General features: G+C 42.4%; 1 protein-coding gene across 2 annotated transcripts in view; it reads right to left on the reverse strand.

Moving 5' to 3' along the window:
* Nucleotides 1–22,916, reverse strand: part of KIAA1549L (KIAA1549 like) — a 207,620-nt gene that overhangs the window by 30,048 nt on the left and 154,656 nt on the right. For both annotated transcript variants that reach the window (XM_043549158.1, XM_037899872.2), the window contains 3 exons: nt 8,411–8,589; nt 6,685–6,902; nt 298–427 (listed from right to left, as the gene is read on the reverse strand). In XM_043549158.1, the coding sequence (XP_043405093.1) occupies nt 298–427; nt 6,685–6,902; nt 8,411–8,589 (527 nt within the window). The remainder of the gene's footprint in view (nt 1–297; nt 428–6,684; nt 6,903–8,410; nt 8,590–22,916) is intronic.

The following is a 22,916-nucleotide window of genomic DNA, read 5'->3' on the forward strand; positions in this document are numbered from 1 at the left end:
AATTACTAAAATAAAATAAGATTTAGAAATCAATGGTTTAATTTAGTACTGATTTTCAAGGAGGAAGTTTTGTTAACTATTCTTACACTGCAAAACAAGCTGCAAATAGAAAGTACATTAAATGTTTTGGATTTGATTTCAGTAATTTGGGGCATTGAGGAGATATAATGTACCTTAAGGTTAAACTCATAAATGCACTCTGGTTAGCTTATCCTATGCTTTTTCTCTTTTCTTTTTTTAAAGACTGAATTAAGGATTTACTGAGCAAACTTCATTGAATGCATCTGATAAACTTACATCATATCCACTGTTGCGGATCCCACGCCTGGGTCTCTCCCGGGTAACTAGAAGATCCATCTCAGTTTCTCCTGGGCTAGGGCTGTTCAGAGACTGTCTGCTTCTGTACACAGAGTTCTTTGTCTGCTGCCTGGAGAAAATCCAATGAAAAAATATTAAAATGAAGGCAAAGCACAAAAATAAATGACATACAGTATTCTGCAATTATAACCTTTATTCTAACATTATCTTAGTTATTACAAAAAAGCCACTTTAATAGGATACCCTTTCTATACACACACAAGTGCTGGAAGAAGGCAAAATTACAGAAGAGATCATTATACATTTTGTTTTCCGTTATTAAAACACAAGAGTAAAGGGCTAAAGGGCACAGGAACCATAAACTGGAGCTGCCCAGAGGAGCTAAGCTCCAAGTGAATACCAGGATCCTTTGTGGTTTATAGCTGATAGGATTTAAAATAATTAGTTATAACTAACATTAGTTTGTCAGTTCAATGGGTGCTGCAAGTGCTGAGAAACTTTGAAATTCGGGTCATTTTATTTAGATGCCCAAGTGGGTTTAGGTGCTTAGCTTTAAACACCTACATTTGAAAACTGTGATTTGGGGCAAGTAATTTAGGAACACCGAATATCACCAGCAAAACCAGGATTAGAACTCAGGAGAAGTGAAGCGAATTATCATTGGGCCTGATCCTCAGCCCTTCCTCCCTTTCCAAATGCTTGCTGCACTAGCAGGACATCTTGAGGATTTCCTGGAGTAGAGGAATCTACATGTGGAGGAAAGCCTATGCACAACTTCTCTGCCACCTGCTCCCAGCCCACCTGGCATAGTTATGTTCCAGGGAAGAGATGAAGTTTAAGCAGCTTTTTCTGCCACTTCTGTGGTCTAACTGGGTAGCTATGTCTGCTTTACACCACCCAATTTTCAACCCCTCAGGCTGGAGAAAGCAGGGGGCTCCGCACTCAAGCTGATCCCTGACTGGGTGAGTCCCTTAGGTGCCATTATGATATGAGGCTGCTCCAAGTTGCACTGGGGACCAAGCCAACACCAGGATCAGTATAGTGCAAAGCTCCCCGCCCTCAGAGAATGGATAACTAAGTACACAAACTATTCTGTAGTCACAGAGTTTAAGGCCAGAAGTAACCCAGATCATCTAGTCTGACCTTCTGTATATCACAGGCCACCAATATCACCTACCCCCCACACACTGAACTCAACTACTGACACTAAACCAAAGTATTACAGCCCACAGGAGCCTAAACTATTACGTACCACAGAGAGAGAACAGGAGGGACCAAGGTGTAACAATGCCTGAGGCCCTTGCAATGGTAGGGAACTGAGATATATTCAGATAATCCCAGCAAATGACCCACTCCCACACGCTGTAGAGGAAGGGGAAAAACCTGCAAAGTCACTGCCAATCAGACCAGGGTGGGAAATTCTTTCTGACCCATATGGCAATCGGTTACACTCTGAGCACATGAGCAAGAACTAGCCAGCAATGCACCTGAGAAAGAGAGAGAATGCTCGGTCTAACCTCAGAACCCTGGCCCACCCCATCCAGTGAGAGAGAGACACACACAATTATAAATGTAATAATCAGCAGTCAAAGCACTTCAGCTGCCTAGCCATTGTCACGTGTTTCGAGGGCATCAGAGGAGATTTGAGTTTTGACAGATCTGAAGGAGGTTACTGGAATGAAGGGGATCTCCTCCCAATAAATAAGGGATGGCATGGTAGAAAGTGTGAAGGTTTTTGTGGTGAAATTTGACTAAAGGGCAAAAAAGGCTGGCTTCATAGATGGAGCTGAGGGCTTTATGTCAGACAACAGATTTTAGTATGGTAAAGATAAACCATGAATGACCTTAAAAGTTTTGTCTTAAAAGTAACTGCCTTGACTTGAAAATAGCTATATATGAAAAAATCATCAAAAATCAGAGGCATGGAAAGACTTCGATATTAGAGAGACTGAAAAGATCAGAACTACTTCAGATACAGCCACACAAGAGAGAGATGTGAAATAGAGAGTGGCACAGAGTGCAATCAAGTACTGCTATTTACCCTTTTAGATGATACAAGAACAAGGGGACAGTCAATGAAACTAAGAGACAACACATTTAAAAGACACACTTGATAAAAGGATACACTGATTTCCACAATGAGGAATTAGTCCATGGAACTTACCACCACAAAGTATACTTGAATCAAATAGATTAGGAGAATTCAAAAAGCACTGGACATTTGCATGAGTAATAAGAATATCACACAGTTACACTAGTTAGGATAAAATATTTAAAGTATATTAACCATCAAGCCTAAGGGCCCTGAATCAACAAAGCGCTGAAACACCTATGACTTAGGGGAAGTTTCTTCCTAACTCACTGTTGAGTCCTGATTCCGCAAAGCTCTTGGAATTTTCAGAAGTGCCTGTGATATATAAAGGGAGCCGATAGCTCCCTTTGATGGACACCCAGCCAGCCAGTTAGCTGTAAAATCCCTCTTGGTAGCTGTTCTTTACTTGCTTTACCTATAAAGGGTTAAAAAGTCCCCCAGGTAAAGAAAAAAAGTGGGCACCTGACCAAAAGAGCTAATGGGAAGGTAGAACTTTTTAAAATTGGGAAAGAAACTTTCTCTTTGTCTGTTGTTCTCTGGGCTGGAGGGACAGAGCAGCCATGCTATAAGCAACGTAAGCCAGGTATGATCATAAATCATCAGATCATGCCTAGAACTACTTATCTGAACTCCAATGTGTAAGTAGATCAGAATGTTTAACTAGATGCAATTAAGGTAATTTCTTTTATTTCTTATTGGCTTGCGGATTCCTCTGTGCTAACCCCAGATGCTTTTGTTTGCTTGTAACCTTTAAGCTGAACCCACAAGAAAACTATTTTGGGTGCTTGATTTTTGGAATTGCTCTTTTAAAATCTAACAAAAGCCTAAGTTCCAGATGTATTTTCTTTCTTTCTTTCTTTTTGTTTTTAATAAAATTTACCTTTTTTAAGAACAGGTGTGGATTTTTGGTGTTCTCAGAGGTTTGTGCATGTTGTTTGATTAGCTGGCAGCCATTCCCCGGGGGGTGGGGGTTAAAGGGCTTCAGGGTACCCCAGAGAGAGGAATTCCCAAGTGCTCCTTCCTGGGTTCAAAGGGGTTTTTTTTGCATTTGGGTGGTGGCAGCGTTTACCAAGCCAAGGTCAGAGAAAAGCTGTAACCTGGGGAGTTTAATACAAGCCTGGAATGGCAAGTCTCAATTTTTAAAATCCTTGCAGCCCCACTTCTGCACTTGGAGTGACAGAGCTGGGATTCAGTCCTGACAGTGCCCAAGGGATTCAAGAACACAAGTCCCACTGAAAGTGGATTAGGAAGAAACTTTTCCTCAAGAGTGGATTAGGTAGAAACTTTCCCGATAGAGATATTATTCGACCTTTGTTTATCATGGGGATTTATCCACCTTCTTTTAAAGGCTCTGGTGCTGGCCACGGCCAGAGACAGGATATGGGACCAGATGGACCATGGATCTGATCTAATATGGCAAATCTTATGCTCCTAAATTAAAGGCATTTAGAATTACATGTGTTTCTTTCAAAAGGACAACAAACATTTTCTCCTGCTTATATAGTTAGGGACACATTTCCTAAAAGGTTCACACATTTAGTGCTCTAATAAATGCACACCCTTGACCTGATTACATACCACGCAGGGAAAAACTGAGAACAGTGCATGCCATCAGCAAGGTTTTTAAAAATTGCTCTGAGATTGCCAATTAGCTGATTTAAGGAAGATTCACTAATGAGAAGGGAGGTATCAACATTAACAACTGGCAATCACGTGGTGTGTGTCTTCTGGGAACACAACTGCAGCATTCTGAAGCATGAATTAGATGCACGGAATGCTCAAAGCAACTGAAAGCACGGGGTGTTGGTTCTTGTACAAACCAAATTATTTCGTGATGGTGTTTTGTAAACAATTTTTAAAATGCTGTTTTCCACAAATCTGAATATATAAAGGTCAGCCTGAATAATGCATTTAATTTATTTTTTTCCTCCCATAATGTTTTGGAAGTCACATACATACAATTAATATTAATGGTAGCTATACCAGTGAAACAAGAGGGTAACATGCCATTTTTTCCAGGAACTCTGAAATCTTTATTCTTTTACCTACTTCTACAGTATGTTATCTTTAAAAATGTGAACTATTTAAAATATAGGTTTTTAACTGCGTATCAATATCTGGACAATGATACAAAGCAAGCTGTATTAGTCTTATGCTAAACTAGACTGCTGTAAGAGTGATGGGTTTTATTATAGCAATTGGATTATATCAGTTCATCTCTCAGAGAGTTGCACTAGGCTGCAATATCATGTTACTGTATTCATCCAATAAACTTATATTCTGTAAAAAAAAAAAAAAAAAAAAAAAAAAAAAAAGAAAAAGAAAGAAAAAAAAAGAAAAGCTTGAAGCTGGGAAATGTCCTGCAGCATATCAAGTTAGGTATCTACAGCAAATCTGTCATTCTAGATGTTGGTGTGGGGACCATAAAAGTGGTTGTTTTCAAGAAACGGTCAATTTTTCTGTGGCAAGAAACATTCCCAAATTTTGAAAATGCCTGACATCTTTACAGAAAGTGATTCAGGGAATGATACCTTTGTTTTTAGTTCCTGTAGCCCAGCTCTATTCAGCAAGCATCTCTAGTGTTTGTACAATTAACATTTAATGGCTCGGCCCCAGAAGGCAGAGAGATCATTCCTTGACAGTTCAGAGTACTTGCCTAGATGCAGTTTTTCGTAACAATGAACTTTGTCTAAAATAGCTTACCCATTGGTTTACACAATACATTAGAAAGCACACTTAGAAAAACAAAAGTATTCCAGGATCTGTCAGCATACTGGTGCATAAACAAACAAATATTGGTATATCTAACAAAGAGCAGATGGTTAATATTAAAGCTTCATGTATAATGTTCTAAACGTTTCCCCACACCACTTAGGGTACATAATAAATATCCAAAATATGGCTTCAGTACTGCATTGTTTGTATTGTACACATTAATATTCATGTTTCTACAGGCCTCATTTATATTCTCAGGACAGATTGTGCTAATAAAAATAGGATTACTGTAAAATACTAATATTCACGTTCAATATCTTACCTTTTCTATGCATATGTAACAATATATTCCTCCCTCACTGAATTCCTATTCAAGGAACTGATGCCCCAGACCCTTCAGCAAGGACACTAGATACAATTTAATCAGAATCTTTTTTCTTCATTAATCTACCGGTAAAACCCTGGGACAAGGCTTCTCAAACTCCACTTCCCACTCTCTCCAGGCCCTCACATAAACAAGCTCATTTGTCTGCAGCTATTGCTTATATTCCAAGACCAGCGCTTTTAGAATCCTGGCTACAATCTCTCTCACCTGTGAAATGGGGGAGCATGCCGACTGTGCTGCCACTCCCAACAAGGCCGGCTCTACTAGCTGTTGAGGGGAGATCTTGGCGTGACCTCCTCGCTTTGTAAGGCAACTTGTGCTCGAGGTACACTACTGGGGGAACTTAGTGCAGACCAGAGCCTGCAAGGATGGCCAGCCCCGGTGCAATGCATATAGTTGGGGCTCCTGGCCCTCTCCTCCACTAGTACATCTCTGTATCTGAAAATGAATGCTCTTCATTTGTATATTGCCTCCAAGGGCTATAAAATGCCACACAAACATTGATGATGTCTCACAATACCCTTACTCGTTTTAGAGATGAGTAAATTATGTCAGAGATTAAATGACCTATCCAAGATCCCAGAGCAATGAAGTGAAGAAAGCACCGTAGCAAGTGGTTACCATTAACTGCTGAAGGAGATACTGAAATCAACAGACATAATGGTGGCATGTTCTAATTTGCTGGGTCTAAGTTACCTATATCTTAGATCCAGCTCTGGAAATAATTACAGGTGTGCCTAGAACAAAATGATAGATTGGATCACTGTTGCACTTTGCAGAAGATCGGAGTCAAATGCAAATTCCTGGCTCAAATCCATTTCTAGAATAATCAGTCTTTTGAATAATAACCTGAGCACATTTTCAGCTTAGATCACTTTAAAAATGGCTCACAAAAGACCTGGAACCGTGCAACCTTCAAGTAATTTTGTTCTCTTTCCACTTCTTCTTCTGTAACCATGTTATGGTTTTACTAAATGTGAAACATTCAGAAATAATCTTGGGCAATATCAATTTTCTTCATGAAATAGGAGGCACGGAACAGATTAAACATTAATATGTAATACACCTTTTCATCATCAGTGATGGATGTTTGCACTTCAGATGAGTCTTCTGCCGTACAGCCCTGAGGCAGTGCCTACTTTCTAGATGTATATAAAAAACAAAAACATCTCACCTGTTTTTAGGCTCTGCAAATGGAGAAGATACATCTGCCTCTGGTTCCAAAACATGGTCTATTTCCTTTTGTGCTTTCTCATATATCTTTTTTCTTTCTGTCAGCCCCTTGTTGTTGTCAATCTGGGGGAAATCATAGTATCCTTTCCTCTTGGCTTTCAAGCGCAGCTTGTTGCGATAGTGCTCTATATCGGACTTCTGCTTCAAGGCTTTGTTTACCTAATGGAAGGTGAACGAATTTCAGATGACTATGCCATGCTGATGATTTCTCAACTACATTTTAAAAGTGTATTTGATGTGCAGCGCTTTGCTTTGCAGATTGCCTCTTGCACCACACCAGGCCATCTGTCAGCACTAGGGAAATGCAAGGGACAGAGTCGTATTTTGTACGACTTGCAGATGGTTAAATAAATTTTAATCTCCTGGAACTAAGTACATCATAACAGTGACTCAATCCACAGCCACAGAAGAAGAGAGCTGATGTCAGCCAACCATCTTCTTGACCCAAACAATGTTTATTTTTAGGGAGGCCTGGGGGCAGTATTCTGTATATTTGAACAAATTTCACTTTTGCCCAAAGTTGACTGTGTAAAAAAATGTCTGCTTTATTTAGGGTTTGTGACTAAAAAGTCAAATTCTACGATCTCCTTAAGAACTCCATCATATCTGTGAGTATGTGAGGGAATATCATTTGTATGTTCCTAGGTCTTACTCTGATGATACACAGCCCACAATTCTTGGAAGAAAAATAGGCATTGAATATTGTGCATGCCATGACGCTGGATATAAAATGACAATTGTGACGCGTTAGAGCTTAAAATACAAGCACAAAAGTAGGACATGATATAATGCCCTAATCTGGTCTCACACGGGTAGCTTGACTACACTGTCTTTTATTGTATTTCTAACTGGCTAGCAGTTTAAAGTGTTGATTTTGTCCAATAAAGAGTTAGCCTTTACATAAGTGTGCAGCATGGAGGAGCAAATAAGAAGCCTTCCCTCCACATTAGGTATATAAATTCCCCCATTCTGCATAAAAGCAGTTTGTTCTAGAACAAAATCTAAATAGAAATATTTACAATATTATTTGTAAAATAATACAAGTCTCAGAGCCAAGCTGCGGCATTTGGTCAATGGCCCCATTAGATCCCAGTGCAGACCCACAAGATTCTATGGGGACCTCAGGAGCAATTGTACCTAATATGCAAGCCAGCACACAAACAGAGCGAAGGCATGGCCCTGCTTTCTCCCCATCCCACTGTGAGCAGGAAGGATAATCTAGTTAGCAACAGGGCACTAAAATGGGACTTATGAGATCTAGGTTCAATTCCCAGTTCAGACACGGACTTCCTCTGTGAACCTGAAAAAGTATGTCTTAATCTACCCTTTGCCTCAGTTCCCTTTTTTCTAAAATGTGGTGCTGGGAAGATAAAATCCCTTAACAATTGTCAGATGTTCAAATACAACAGGGATGAGGGCTGTAAAAGAACCTAGATAGGCTTTCTCCTTCAGGGCACCATACATCTATAGGTGTGTAAGGAAAGAGTGGGTCCTGAGCACAGAGACTGCATTTGAGACAGGATTTTACATAAGCCACACAAAGGGTGAAAGGCTTCTAACATTTCTCCTCTCTCTCTTCAATGCACCAACCTAAGGTCCTATCACAATGTGTGCCTCCAGATATAATCAAGAAACCAGCAGGTGAAACACTGTCAGATTACTCTTACCTCGCCATTAATGATAGCAGATTCCTGGCTCCTGTCTGATGCAGGGTGAGTGGGAGGCAATGCTACAGGTTTGATAGCAATCAGCTGTACAGATCCAGAAGATGTGTCGAAGGGATCAATGGCAGACTTGGCGATGTTCTCAAAGAGAATGCCTCCCTCCTCTTCATCACTTAGGGGCACTAAAGCATATTACGTTTACTGAGCATATGCTCTCAATAGGTTTCATACAGGTTCACATGACAACTTAGTGAACACACGCAATAGACTAATACGGAGGTGCTCAATAAACTAGACCCTGAAGACTTCCACACTGGAAGAACTCCAGTTAGATTTTAGATGGATGAGAAACTTTCTTCTAGGGGATTGTTTCTTTACATGCTCTCCCAAAAGGGGAAGACTGATTTTCCCCTATGGCATGGAAGGAAAATTAGAAAAAAGATTGATGTAGAAGAAATTGTAGGAAAATGATAATGGAAGACAAAAAGCACATCCTTCCATATACTTTATACAAAAGAAGATTGCCTGTGAGTTTTCAAATGCCACGACACGTATAGAAGTATCCAGCAGAATCCCACATTAGCACTTTATGTCAATCTGAAATTAAAGCCACTGATTTTAGCAAGGACTGTAAAGACGATTACTACTGAAGCTGTTAAAATGAAGCTCAGTGTTGAGTGTGCAAGTATGCTCAAGTAACTGCTAGTTCCCCAGCTGATGTAATCTTTTGCTTTAGAAAAACAGCACCTCCAGTCATTTCATAAAGTTTGTCAGAATTTGTGACCAGAAAGGAAAAGACGACTAATGTAAAACAACCCTGAATGTTTACAATTAAAAGGCACAGTCAATCCTCTATTTGTAAATCTCTGCTTAAAAGGGGAGCCTTCAAAAAAATCAAATTAGCCATTTTCCCCAAAATTATGTTGGAAAGAGGGCATCACATTTATCAGCTGTTGAAGCCTACTTTATCTTTGTTTTGAAAAAAGTTCACTGTAAGGCATAAGGGCAAATTCTGCAGAGATCCCTCCTTAAATAATTGTGCTATGAAAGAAAAAATGTATTCCATCTGTTTGAGACAGAAGTAGAAATCAGCTTCCATTAAAGAGCAGAGTGGTATGCTCTATATTACTTCCTCTGAAAATATATTCTGTTTTAATCTTTAATCACTGCAAGAATTATAATACACTGAAGGCAGCTCAGCAAGAGATAGATTAGCCCTGGTTAAACAACTAAGATAGATAGTTTGGTAAAAATGTTTGATAGAAATTACATAAAATATGAACACACTGTATAAGCTTATTCATCTTTCTCTGTGTATTCACAGTAGGCTGAGTTGACATCATTTGAACTGTTGAAAAATAGAGGTTATATCATGCTGTCACTAAATAATGTTCCTCAGGATTTGTGAAATTGCTCAGATAAAATGGTCTTTATTTTAGTCTACTGGGAACTCCTCTCAGACTTTTACAGAGGGTAGTAAAGCACATGAATTCTGAAGACTCTTATTAGTAAATGGGGTGAAAACCTGACTCAGTGATGCCAATGCCAAAATTCCCACTGGTTTCAATAGGGACATAATTTTACAGTAGGAGTATTAGATGAACAATCTAAAGCTTACACACTATACTGTACTACTTAATAGGAGAACATTTAAAAATTATTATTATGTCCAGACACTTTTTCCCCCCAGGTATTTTTAATTGCTTAATGCTTGTGAAAGGCATGCAATTAAACAGCTTTGGACCATGGGCTTTTCAGCTAAATAGCTATATAAACTGCTGTTTAGTCAAAGAACAGTTACAAATACAAGCAGTTGGACTGCAAGCTTCCTACATGCTGCCATAACAAGGTGCTTCAATTGTGGAGGGACTGCCTCTAAGGGAGAAAAATGAGTTCATTAGCTTTTTGATGGTGTTTTTTGTGAAATGGATAGCTGTACCAAATATTGTACCAAGACCAGAGTTTTATTTTACATACACAATTGAAAGGTTGTCAAGATGGTCATGACTGACCTGAACTTGGATAGTATCTAACCAGTAACCTAAATGCAAAAAGATACAAAACCTGGTACTAACTCCCTCACCCGCATCATATAGGCCTTGTCTGCACTGGGCCATGAACAGTGTGTGAAAACCAAGTTTGAACTTTATTTAAACACTATTCCTGCTAAACAAGTTTTAGACATGGATTGATGGCCAGCACTGACTGGACCAAACTGTTTTGAAACCATTTTCAAAAGTTAGTCCCAACCAGGCTCAAATATGATTTTTGTAATGGCTGCTTTTTAACAATGTGGTCCAGTCTACACTGTTCAGGCCAATCACAGAGGAAAATGACTTAGCTGGAAGTGTTCAGTTTAGTTCAGATTCAAATTTCACACCTAGCTCAAAGCCCAGCAAAAACGTGACCCCAGGCCGCAATGTCTTTTTTTTCTAATCTTCAATTCCAGAACAAGAATGTTTTCAAACAATCCCTGCCCATCACATTGCTTGCAGAGAGCGCAGGGGAGCACAACTGTGTTACTGTCATCAAATATTTCAAGAGTATTGTACTTGTTAATTAAGGTCTCAATCCTGTAATGAAGTCCATGAAGACAAAGTGCCGCACCCACACAGACTACTACTGGCTTGAAAATGGCTCAGCATCGGCATTCATCTGGCTGCCCAGAACTAGGGTGACCAGATAGCAAGTGTGAAAAACTGGGACAGGCGGTGGGGGGTAATAGGCACATATATAAGAAAAAGCCCCCAAAATCGGGACTGTCCCTATAAAATCGGGACATCTGGTCACCCTACCCAGAACGCATTGCAGGATCTGGACTTAAGAGTGCTTATTTACCCACTATTTCTTTGCGTATTGGACACATACTTATTCAATTAAAAGAGAAAGGATGAGTACAGAGAATCAATGGTCAGCTACTTTTGTTGTTTTGCATTAGCACAAAGCAAAAATACCATCATCACCTCTAAGAGTAGAAAAGTACATCTTCAGCATCTAACATAGTGCTATTTGTATGGATAAATTAACTCTAGGGCTGTCAAGCAATAAAAAAATTAATCGTGATTAATCGTGCAATTAAAAAAATTAACTGTGTGATCAATTGCACTGTTAAACAATAAAAGAATATCATTTATTTAAATATTTTTTGATGTTTTCTACATTTTCAAATATATTTATTTCAATTACAACACAGAACACAAAGCGGACAGTGCTCACTTTATATTTATTCTTTATTACAAATATTTGCACTGTAAAACAACAAAAGAAATAGTGTTTATCAATTCACCTAATACAAGTACTCTGGTGCAATCTCTTCATCATGAAAGTTGAACTTATGAATGTAGAATTATGTACAAAAAAAAAACGCGTTCAAAAATAAAACAATGTAAAACTTTAGAGCCTACAAAGTCCAATCAGTCCTACTTCTTTTTCAGCCAATCGCTCACACAAACAAGTTTGTTTACATTTGTAGGAGGTAATGCTGCCCAATTCTTGTTCATAATAAGAAAAGGAGTACTTGTGGCACCTTAGAGACTAACCAATTTATTTGAGCATGAGCTTTCGTGAGCTACAGCTCACTTCATCGGATGCATACTGTGGAAACTGCAGAAGACATTATATACACAGAGACCATGAAACAATACCTCCTCCCACCCCACTCTCCTGCTGGTAATAGCTTATCTAAAGTGATCATCAAGTTGGGCCATTTCCAGCACAAATACAGGTTTTCTCACCCTCCGCCCCCCGCCCCACAAACTCACTCTGAAACCTGTTCATAATGTCACCTGAAAGTGAGAAAAGACGGTTACCTTTTCCGTAACTGGTGTTCTTCGAGATGTGTTGCTCATGTCTATTCCACAATAGGTGTGCATGCTAGCCACATGCACGGGTGCTGGAAGTTTTTTCCCTAGCAGTACCTGTAGGTAAACTGGAGGGTGTAACCCTGGGTGATGGTGTTGAGGACCCATCGATCCAAGGTTAGCCGCGACCATTCTGGGAGGAAAGCACACAACCAGTTGGAGAAGGGAAGCTCTATTGAGGGTGGATCCCTGATGAGGACTGGTGGGGTGCCCCCGAACATCCTGTCAAAAACGCCTTTTCCCCGCCTACTTGCCCTTGGAGGACTCAGGCTGGGGGGCAGGCCGAGGCTGCCTCTGAGGGCGTCTCTTATAGTCCCGCTGCTTCTTATGGGCAGCCTCGTACTTCAGGAGGGCAGCCTGGGTGGGAGTCTGCTGCAGCTTGAACTTAGGTTTTGCTGGAGCCGGGACACAGAGGCCCAGAGTCTGGAGGGTCATGCGGGAGTCTTTCATGCCATGCAGCCTTGTATCTGTTTCCTCCGCAAACAGAGCTTGCCCATCAAATGGGAGATCCTGCATGGAGGACTGCGCCTCGCTGGACAGCCCAGAGAGCAGGAGCCACGACGCCCGTCTCCTGGACACCGCGGAGGCCATTGATCATGTGGTCGTGTCCGCAGCCCTTCCTCCTAGCGGCCGCTGGCCCTTCCTCCATTAGCGCCTTCCTATCACGCTCCTGAAGGGACTCTTCAAACTTGGGCAGGGAGCCCCACAGATTGAATTCGTACTGGCCCAGGAGAGCCTGATGGTTTGCCACTTGTAACTGGAAGCTCGAAGATGAATAAACTTTCCTTCTGTCAAGGTTCCTTCCCCACTCTGAACTCTAGGGTACAGATGTGGGGACGTGCATGAAAGACCCCCTAAGCTTATTCTTACCAGCTTAAGTTAAAAGCTGCCACCACCAAAGTGTTACACAAAGAACAGGGGAAGTGCCCACTTGGAAACGTCTCCCCCCCAAAAAATCCCCCCAAGCACTACACCCCCTTTCCTGAGAAGGCTTGATAAAAATCCTCACCAATTTGCACAGGTGAACACAGACCCAAACCCTTGGATCTTAAGAACAATGAAAAAAGCAATCAGGTTCTTAAAAGAAGAATTTTAATTAAAGAAAAAGTGAAAGAATCAACTCTGTAAAATCAGGATGGTAAATACCTTACAGGGTAATCAGATTCAACACATAGAGAATCCCTCTAGGCAAAACCTTAAGTTACAAAAAGACACAAAAACAGGAATATACATTCCATTCAGCACAACTTATTTTATCAGCCATTTAAACAAAACAGAATCTAATGCATATCTAACTAGATTGCTTACTAACTCTTTACAGGAGTTCATTCCTGCTCTGGTCCTGGCAAAAGCAACCCACAGACAAAGAAGACCCTTTGTTTTCCCCCCCTCCAGCTTTGAAGGTATCTTGTCTCCTCATTGGTCATTTTGGTTAGGTGCCAGCGAGGTTATCCTAGCTTCTTAACCCTTTACAGGTGAAAGGGTTTTTCCTCTGGCCAGGAGGGATTTAAGGGATTTCCCTTTACATTTATGACACCTTCCGAAAGAGTCCAGTCTCCAAGAGTCTGTCTTTGTTCTTTGGGGTCAGGGCTGGCTGACCCTGACGTTCCCTGTGGTTGACCAACTCGACCACCAGGGAGTTGGGCACCGGGTGGGTATACAAGTACTCATGTCCCTTAGTGTGTACAAAGTACTTGTGTCCCACCTTTTTAGAGCTGGGGGCCAATGAGCATTTGAAATCTTAGCCACCCCTTCATGGACAGGCAAGACCACCCTACCCAGTGCCGATGGGGACAACATGTTAAACAGAGAGTCTGAGGGCTCCTCCATCTCCTCTGCCTGGAGGTGGAGTCTTGCTGCCACCCTCTTTAAGAGTTCTTGGTGGGCCCTGAAGTCCTCCTGTGAGACGGAGTGGGGTGGGGCTGCAATCGTCTCCTCCAGGCGGTGCGAAGAAGCCAGTGTGGTGCTCTGGGTGTCGGCCGGCACCGGAGGGTCCACCACCTGGTCAGACTCCGGGCATGGCGCCGAGGACGCATGTCCCACCGCCTCTCTCAGGAGTCTGGAGAGGGAGGCCGACGGCACCTCCGAAGCTCCGGCCACAGAGCAAGCTCCCACCAAGGGCTGCACTGAAGGCCACAGTGCCCACTGGTACCATTGGGCCGGCCACGATGCTTGGTGCCACTGCACCTGCTGTGGCACCGGCTGTTCGGGTTGGCTGGCCTGGCCCATCGAAGAATGGCTATGAATGGAAACCAGGCTGGCATAAGATCTGCTGCTGTCTCTGGACCAGGAGGAGCAGCGGTGCCGGGATCTACGACGGCCACAGGACCGCGATCTCGATGTGGAGGACCAGTACTGGCGGTGACAGCTGCTCTGCGAACGGCCTCGATGGGCAGACCCGCGACAGCGAAATGTCGGCGATTGACGCCCGCGGCTGCGATGTCTTGGTGGAGACTTGGAGTGGGAGTCTAAGCGGGAATGGCGTCGACAACCGTGCCGTGATCGACTGCGGTACCCTCTCCAAGACGAGGACCGATGGTGATGCCCGCCACAGTCCTGCCGATATTCGCTCCTTGAGGATGAGCAGTGCTGCGAGTCCCGGCCAGCCAGAACCCAGCCGGACAGTCTGGTCCGTGTCAAGGGCGATCCACCTGGACTCTGCCCCGAGCGATCACTGGGCAGTGATTGGTGTTGGGAACATTCCCTCGACCGAGACCAGTACCGGGCCAGAGGCGACTGTGGAGATCCCAGCGGCGGCTTGCCTCTGGAGCACGGGGCTGACATCGGCGCTGCTCCAGGCACCGGCATGGACATAACGTCCTGGGCCGCCTGGAGAGCTTCAGGTGTGGATGGCTTCTGGACATCCGGAGAGGCCTGTTCTGAAGGGGCCGGGCTAATCTGCTCAACATGAGTGGGACGCCTGGGGCCCAGTGGGGATCGAGGACTGCCAAACATGGGCCTAGCCTCTGTCCCAGACTTCCCTCAGTGCCGCTGCAAAGAGGGAGTCTTCCTGGCCCCCTTGGCATGCCCCGTGGATAGGGAGCAGTGCTGACTGGTCAATGGCACCAGAGGGTCACCCCATACCGACGCCGCAGTGCCAGGTACCGGTTTGGAGCGGCATGCCGGGGTTGGGGACAGCACTGACTCCATCAGGATGGCCTGGAGCCTAATGTCCCTTTCTCTTTTGGTCCGAGGCTTAAACGACTTGCAGATCTTGCACCTTTTGCTGATATGGGTTTCTCCCAAGCAGCGCAAACAGTCTACATGCAGATCACTTAATGGCATAGAACGCCTACAAGAGCTGCACGACTTAAACCCCAGGGCGCGGGGTATGCCCCGGCCTGGGCTCACTGCCTAACTAAACAGCTAACTAACTACAGATACTAACGCTGAACGAACAAAGAGTTCTGGGGACGAGCTACAACAAAGCTGGAGCAGAGCAGTTCTGACACACCTTCACTGGTGGCAAGAAGGAACTGAGGGTGGGGGGAGTGCGCAGTTCCCCTTATACCGCGCCAGGCAGGCACCACTCCAGGGGTCATGGGGGGCACTCCCCCATGGGTACTGCTAGGGGAAAAACTTCCGGCACCGGTGCACATGGGGAGCATGCACACCTATTGTGGAATACACATGAGCAATCACTCAAAGAAGAACAGGTGTTCTTATGGCACTGTTGTAACAAGTGTCGTGAGATATTTACGTGCCAGATGCGCTAAAGATTCATGCTTCAACCACCATTCCAGAAGACATGCGTCCATGCTGATGACAGGTTCTGCTCAACAACAATCCAAAGCAGTGCAGTCCGACGCATGTTCATTTTCATCATCTGAGTCCAATGCCACCAGCAGAAGGCTAATTTTCTTTTTTGGTGGTTCGGGTTCTGCATCGGTTTCCACATCGGAGTGTTGCTCTTTTAATACTTCTGAAAGCATGCTCCAGACCTCATCCCTCTCATATTTTGGAAGGCACTTCAGATTCTTAAACCTTGGGTCGAGTGCTGTAGCTACCTTTAGAAATCTCACATTGGTGCCTTCTTTATGTTTTGTCAAATCTGCAGTGAAAGTGTTCTTAAAATGAACAACATGTTCTGGGTCATCATCCGAGAGTATTATAACATGAAATACATGGCAGAATGCGGGTAGAACAGAGCAGGGGACATACAATTCTCCCCCAAGGAGTTCAGTCACAAATTTAATTAACGCATTGTTTTTTTAATGAGCGTCATCAGCATGGAAGCATGTCGTCTGGAATGGTGGCTGAAGCATGAAGGGGCATATGAATATTTAGCGTATCTGGCATGTAAATACCTTGCAATGCCAGCTACAAAAGTGCCATGCAAATGCCTGTCTTACTTTCTGGTGACATTGTAAATAAGTGGGCAGCATTATCTCCCGTAAATGTAAACAAACTTGTTTGTCTTAGCAGTTAGCTGAACGAGAAGTAGGACTGAGTGGATTGTAGGCTCTAAAGTTTTGCATTGTTTTGTTTTTGAGTGCAGTTATATAACCAAAAAAAAAATCTACATTTGTAAGTTGCACTTTCACAATAAAGAGATTGCACTACAGTACTTGTATTGGGTGAACTGAAAAATACTGTTTCTTTTATCATTTTTACAGTGCAAATATTTGTAATCAAAAATAATACACAGTGAGCAGTGTTATAATTTAAATCAATATATTTGAAAACATAGATAAACATCCAAAAATATTTAATAAATTTCAATTGGTATTCTATTGTTTAACAATGCGACTAAAACTGCGATTAATCATGATTATTTTTGTTATCGCGATTAATTTTTTTGAGTTAATCACGTGAGTTAAATGCAATAAATTGACAGCCCTAATTAACTCTAATCAAATGGGACCAGAAACTGAATGTTTATTCCACACTAACTTAACATTTGTCTATTAAGTGTCATTTGGATCATGAATGTGGCTTTTTCTATTGCACTTCTTTTCATTGCCGGGTGAGTGATAAAATGGGGATGAGATCTATAGATTTGAGCAAGCTGGTGTAATTTAGATAGGCAGTGAACTGCCAGCAAGCACTTTCACATTTGCTCTCTTTTGTCTTTCCCTGTGAATTCAAGAAGAGTGCTCAGAATCTGATTAACCACAACTCACCAAGTCACTATCAGTAAACCAACCAATGGAAGATCATATGGAAAACTACAAGTCCTTGAGGGCTACTTCATCTGCATCTATACAACATGGTTCAGCACATTCATTTTGTCTCTGAAAATGTGGTTGAGGGGAGAGGATGTGAGATTACAGAACACTTAAAGAACATTTGGATTATATTTTAATCTTAATAGTCACTCAAAAGGGGGACTTTAATTATAATTAGTGCCTGAAAGGGAGGAAACTTGCAACAACCCACACCTAAAACAATACTTTTAGTTTGTTGTTTTTAACCAGTTGAACATGAATAAAAGAAAGTTATGGATAATTCCATCTGGATTAAAACAAATACTGACCAGTGCAAGTTTGTGGGGGCAGAAAGAAAGGTTACATATACTTACCTATCTGTAATTTTTCCTTCTCTGAAGTTGGCACCTGGTGCTTCATGACCCATTACAACTGGGTTCTTCCTTCTCATCTTCCAAGCATGGAAGCTCTCTTTTTTAAAAAACCCTTTCACTCTAGTTTCAAAGTGCAGCACCAGCAGATGGAGCTAACCCATCATCTCTGTAGTAGAACTGTGAGAGTCTGGCCCCACCCCATGAACAGCTGATTCCTCCTGCATTTTTGGTCAAACTGAACTGTTCGCAAATCTTGGTCAAATCTGGCAAATAGTATTCTGGCAAATAGCTGAATAAAAATGAAGAAAGACAAATTCCAAAAAGTCAAAACACTTGATTTTGATATTTTCAAAATGAAACATTTTGACTTTTCATTTCAAAATGAAATTGTTATATTTTTAAAAACCCAACATGAATAAAAGGGTAAAAGCCACCACAAAATGAAACAACATGAGATTTTCATTCCACCAAGAAAAATAAAATCATTGTTGTCTTCAGGTCAACTCAAAGCTACAGGGTTTTTTTAGCATTTCTTTTAGCTAGTTCAAGATGGCCTCTGCATAGTGCCACTCGTGGACTTTCACTAGCAATACAACACTCAGGAAAGTGGGCAAAGTTCTACGAAGGATGTCCCCACTTAGGCGTCGGTCAGAGAGCAGACAGGCTGTGTCCAGAGCTCTCAATGCTCCCCCTGCTGGAACCCAGGCAGTATAACTCAAACACGGAGGTAACCAGAGCTGAAATGGATGGGGGAGACAGCAGAGGGAGTAGGTTGGGGTCAGAAGCCTGGAGGCGTGCAGCAGGAGACTAACTGGGAGTCACGGAGACAGACTGGATGAGGAATTTGTGGGGAGGGAGTAGAAAACTGAACTGGCAGAGCATGGAATTTGGGACAAGGAGCCACTGGGAAAAGGGGGAAACGGACAAGGGACACAGATCAGATGAGAAGCCTGGGGATGGGGCACAGTCGTGGCTGGGCAAATAGCCTGTGCGGGGGAAGAAAGAAGACTGGCATGAGAGGAAGAGAAGGAAGGCTGGTAAACAGCAGGGGAAAATTGGGACTGGCTAGGGAAGGAGACTGTAACTGGGATGAGAAGTTGGGAGGAGGAGAAGAGAGGACTGGGACAAGGCACAAAGGATCAGTTTTGAAGGATGAGGGGGTGGAAACAGGGGCGGAAGGGTCTGTGCCTAGTGTCTCATTCCGCTCTAATGCTGGTCCACATGATTAGCATTGATAGAATGATAACCTACTACTTCTATTTTTCTCCATTAGCTCAAGTGGCAGGTGATGTAAAGGTTCCAACCCTGTTGGTGTTCTATGTTGGTGTAAATATTATTTCACATGATGGAATTTATATTTTTTCAATTTGCTTTTGTAAAAAACTAGGAAGGAAACACACAAGGAAACCTATATTATATGAGCACTATGACTGCAAAAATCAAGCACTCATACGTTAGGCAAATGCCAGAATTAAGGTTCTCCATGTCACCTTAATTGGCTGGTGTATGATGAGCCAGCGAACAGCTCAGCTGATCTGGATGTGAGTGTAGGGATTCGCTCCCCACCGTCCCAAGCCATAGCCGGTCTCTCTGGTAGAGAAGACAGGGGAGTACTTCCGTTCCCATGTCTCCTCCTGCACTCCTGCCCCTCCCAACCTTGCTTGCTCACCTATGTGGATTCTCTTCTCAATTCTTATTCCTCCTATGAAAATATGTAGGCACTTTTTGTTAAGTCTCCTGATCTGTATGGAGTGTCATATTTACTAATTCAGCTGTGACAAATTAGAGCAAAGGCTATTAAACGTTATTTCCAGTCCCAATAGCTAGACTACATCCAAGAGATTGTAAAGATGATTTGCTGGGTGAAGTCTGAAGCCTGTGCAACTTTTTTTTAAGTGAGAAGAACTCAAAGTAAATAGAATAAAGTTCAAAATTTCAAAAAGGGTCATTTTAAAAATAATTCTTCAGCAAAGAGTGACTGAAAAAATTCAGTTTTCCTACAAACAGTTGAGTTTGATCATTAAAGTCCAACATAGAGGAATTTTAGCCCAGTTTTCTATAGAAACTACAACACAACCTCAGCTATAGAGTCCTTGCTGAAGCCTCCGTAATATCAGTTTCTTCAATCAAGACTTTTTATATATCCTGATTTCGTATTTGCTGTTTATTCACTTGGAGTGCTGAAATACTGTAGGCATGAATTACGGGTAGGTTTTGAAAGAAGACAAATAGAGTTTATCTATTAAATAAACAACCAGTGCTGTCATTTTCCTGTACAACTGAGTTTCAGTGAGGAATAGAATCTAAAATTGGTTTGTTACTATGGCAACTAATGAGCCAATCAAATGTGGAGTTCCCAAATCAACCATGTGACTAGCAAGGGATTCATTCCAATTTTAAGATGCTGATTTTCAGGGGAGAAAATATGCTGCTCCTTTTCCTAACATGGACATTTGGGATGTCAGGCTACAATTGTGCTGAATAGCTTGAGCAGTCGAAGGCAAACATCTAAAAGAAAAACAGGCTCTTTGTTAATCTGGAAGGACAAATAGCTGACACATTATCCCTATGCTAATTATCTTGGATAAAGATAAAGTCCTGCAATAAAAACACCACTACAGATGACTGCAATGTCTGAAATCATAGCAAAGGGAAATACGACAAACATTACATGAAGAATATGATGGCTTATTGCTTTGCTTTTTTTAATTGAAAAAATAAGATGCCTGTAATATCAATAACCCAAACCTGGCATTTTAAAGCATGATCTTCCCCTCCTGAGGGGCTAAGTAGGAAGGAATCTTAGATATCCATGAAGAAAATCTTTCTGTCTTCAACTGTTCTATCAGAAGGGGAAGATTTCCCCCCTAAAAAAAAAAAAGCACTGTAGGGCGGGCCCACAAACTCTGCAGGATTGCAAGTGATGAGTGGGAGGCCCTGTACCTCCCATGCCTGACCTATGACCCCCAACATCTTTCCTCTTTGGAACTGTGCTGTTGGGGTGGCATCAGGGAACCCTATTAAAAGGGTATTCCCCTACAGAGCTGGTGGGAGAATGATGTGTGTACCTCTGTCTGCCCACTCCCCACCTCCTCCTCCTGCAATGTGTGCATCCTGGAGACCCCTGGAGTACTCTCTGCAATGTCCAGGGAAGTGGGGGAGATCATCCTCTGAAGATTGTTGAAGCCCTCTTCCATTCCGGAAGGGTGTGATGTGAGCACTGGCAGAGCGGGGGATACGATCTGGCTCTTCATTAATAATTTATCATTTCTGATCAACAGAATTATTTTACATAGGGGGAAATCATGCCCCTGCTCCCCAAATACAGACTACCCAAGACACAGTGGAAGTAGTTCAATACCAGCATGCAAGGGCCTGCATGCAATGTGGTTTCCCTGTGCCAAGAAAGTTGTTAGGGCAGTTACAGGCAGTAGATCCTCTGCTACATAGATCCACTAGCCAATGGCCTCTCAGCGGAGGGTGCAGGGGCATACAAGCAGCAATGGCTATTGCAACTTTAGCAGGGCAGTAATAGTGGCTATAAATTAGTATATACTAGTTTATACTATAATTTTCACTAGTATAAATAGTATATATTAGTATAATATATACTAATATAAATAGTGGCTATAAATCCATTGCTACTCTGCACCCTAATGGAAAAAGATTCAGCCCTAGACAGTTCCCTTGCATCAACTTAGCTAGCTGAGCTTGGTGTTGGAAGGACAGGAGAAAGGAGTGTCAAATACACAAGAGAATACAGCAGCTATTAGTTTTCCAGTACAGTTTGAAAAGCACAAAGTCATTGTTTGCTAATAATGGTTAAACTAAAATTCACCTAAATGGAGATTTTAAATAAAAGGCATGTATTGTCTTATATAGTATCGTACGTTTCTTTTAGATAGCTATTACGCCTATTCTGCAGATGCACTAGAATTCTGATCAGTAGAGATTATGTTAAGTATTAGTCAAATGTTTAAGAAAGAACTGAAAGTTCTTACCAATTTTCTTTGATGATTTAAAACCTAACATTCTAAAGAAAACCAAAATATAATACCCCCACTACAATATTTTTGACCAGATAAATGAACAATAAATGAAGTTGTGTTTGACTGAATGGTCTCTCATGTAGAAAAAACTCATAGCCTGGAAATACAATATTTACCTCTGGAAACCACTAACATTTTTGTACTATAAAACAAGCAATATTTGAAACATTAGGAAAATGATTAGGACATTAAGAAAAATTGATAGATTGTTGTCTAATACAGCTTGTTTTATATGGGCTGTAAAAGATTTTGGTTCTGCTCCTACACATTACTCCTGGGGGAAATCCGTGCAACACTGCACATGCAGAATTCATGTCCCCTGTAGATTTTTTTTATTTCTCCTCAGAATATAGATTCTGCTGGAGAGGTTCTGCAATTACACCATTTGCCCACCAGAGGCTGCCTTGGCACCAGAAGAGAGGGAAGCCAGCCGGCAGAGAGAGAGGGGGAAGAGACTGCGTTCCTCACAGCGGGGGAAGATGAGGAGCCATGGCACAGATAGAGTGGAGCACACGGGCTGTTGGGGAGGCGAGGGGGGAGGGTGTCACAGACTGGAGTTCAGAAAGACTCGTGGGGGGACAGACTGTGGCACGGGCACAGGAGATAATGAGGTAACAGCATTGAGCCAGGGTCTCAATGGGAGGGGGGCTGCAGGGCCACAAGGGAACGGGGGAAGGAGAGTGCAGTGATACATGGGGACAAGGGGTAGGGGTCTGCAGGGACACATGGGGACAAGGGCAGATGTGCCTCACTGAATGGGAGAGGCTAGGGGTCAGCCAGTGTCTGCATGGGAGAGGCTCCCCAACTCTCAAACAATCTTTCCCCTGCCACCAAAAAAACCTGTTCCACACTTCTCCCACCCAACAACCATCCAGGTTCACTTCCAGGTTCCTTCCCTCCACCTCAGGCTCCTCCATTATCCCTGACTCCCCCAAGCCTTTTAACTGCTTCTGAGGGGTGCAGGAAATACATTTCTGTATTGTAGTTTAAATGAATTACTCAGTGTTCTGTATTAATACGCCCTGAAGGGAATCTATTTGTCAAAAAAAGTCGTTTCCTGAATCTTTTTGTTTTGTCTG

This window comes from Chelonia mydas, chromosome 6 (genome assembly GCF_015237465.2).
Source record: "Chelonia mydas isolate rCheMyd1 chromosome 6, rCheMyd1.pri.v2, whole genome shotgun sequence".
Lineage (NCBI taxonomy): Eukaryota > Metazoa > Chordata > Testudines > Cheloniidae > Chelonia > Chelonia mydas.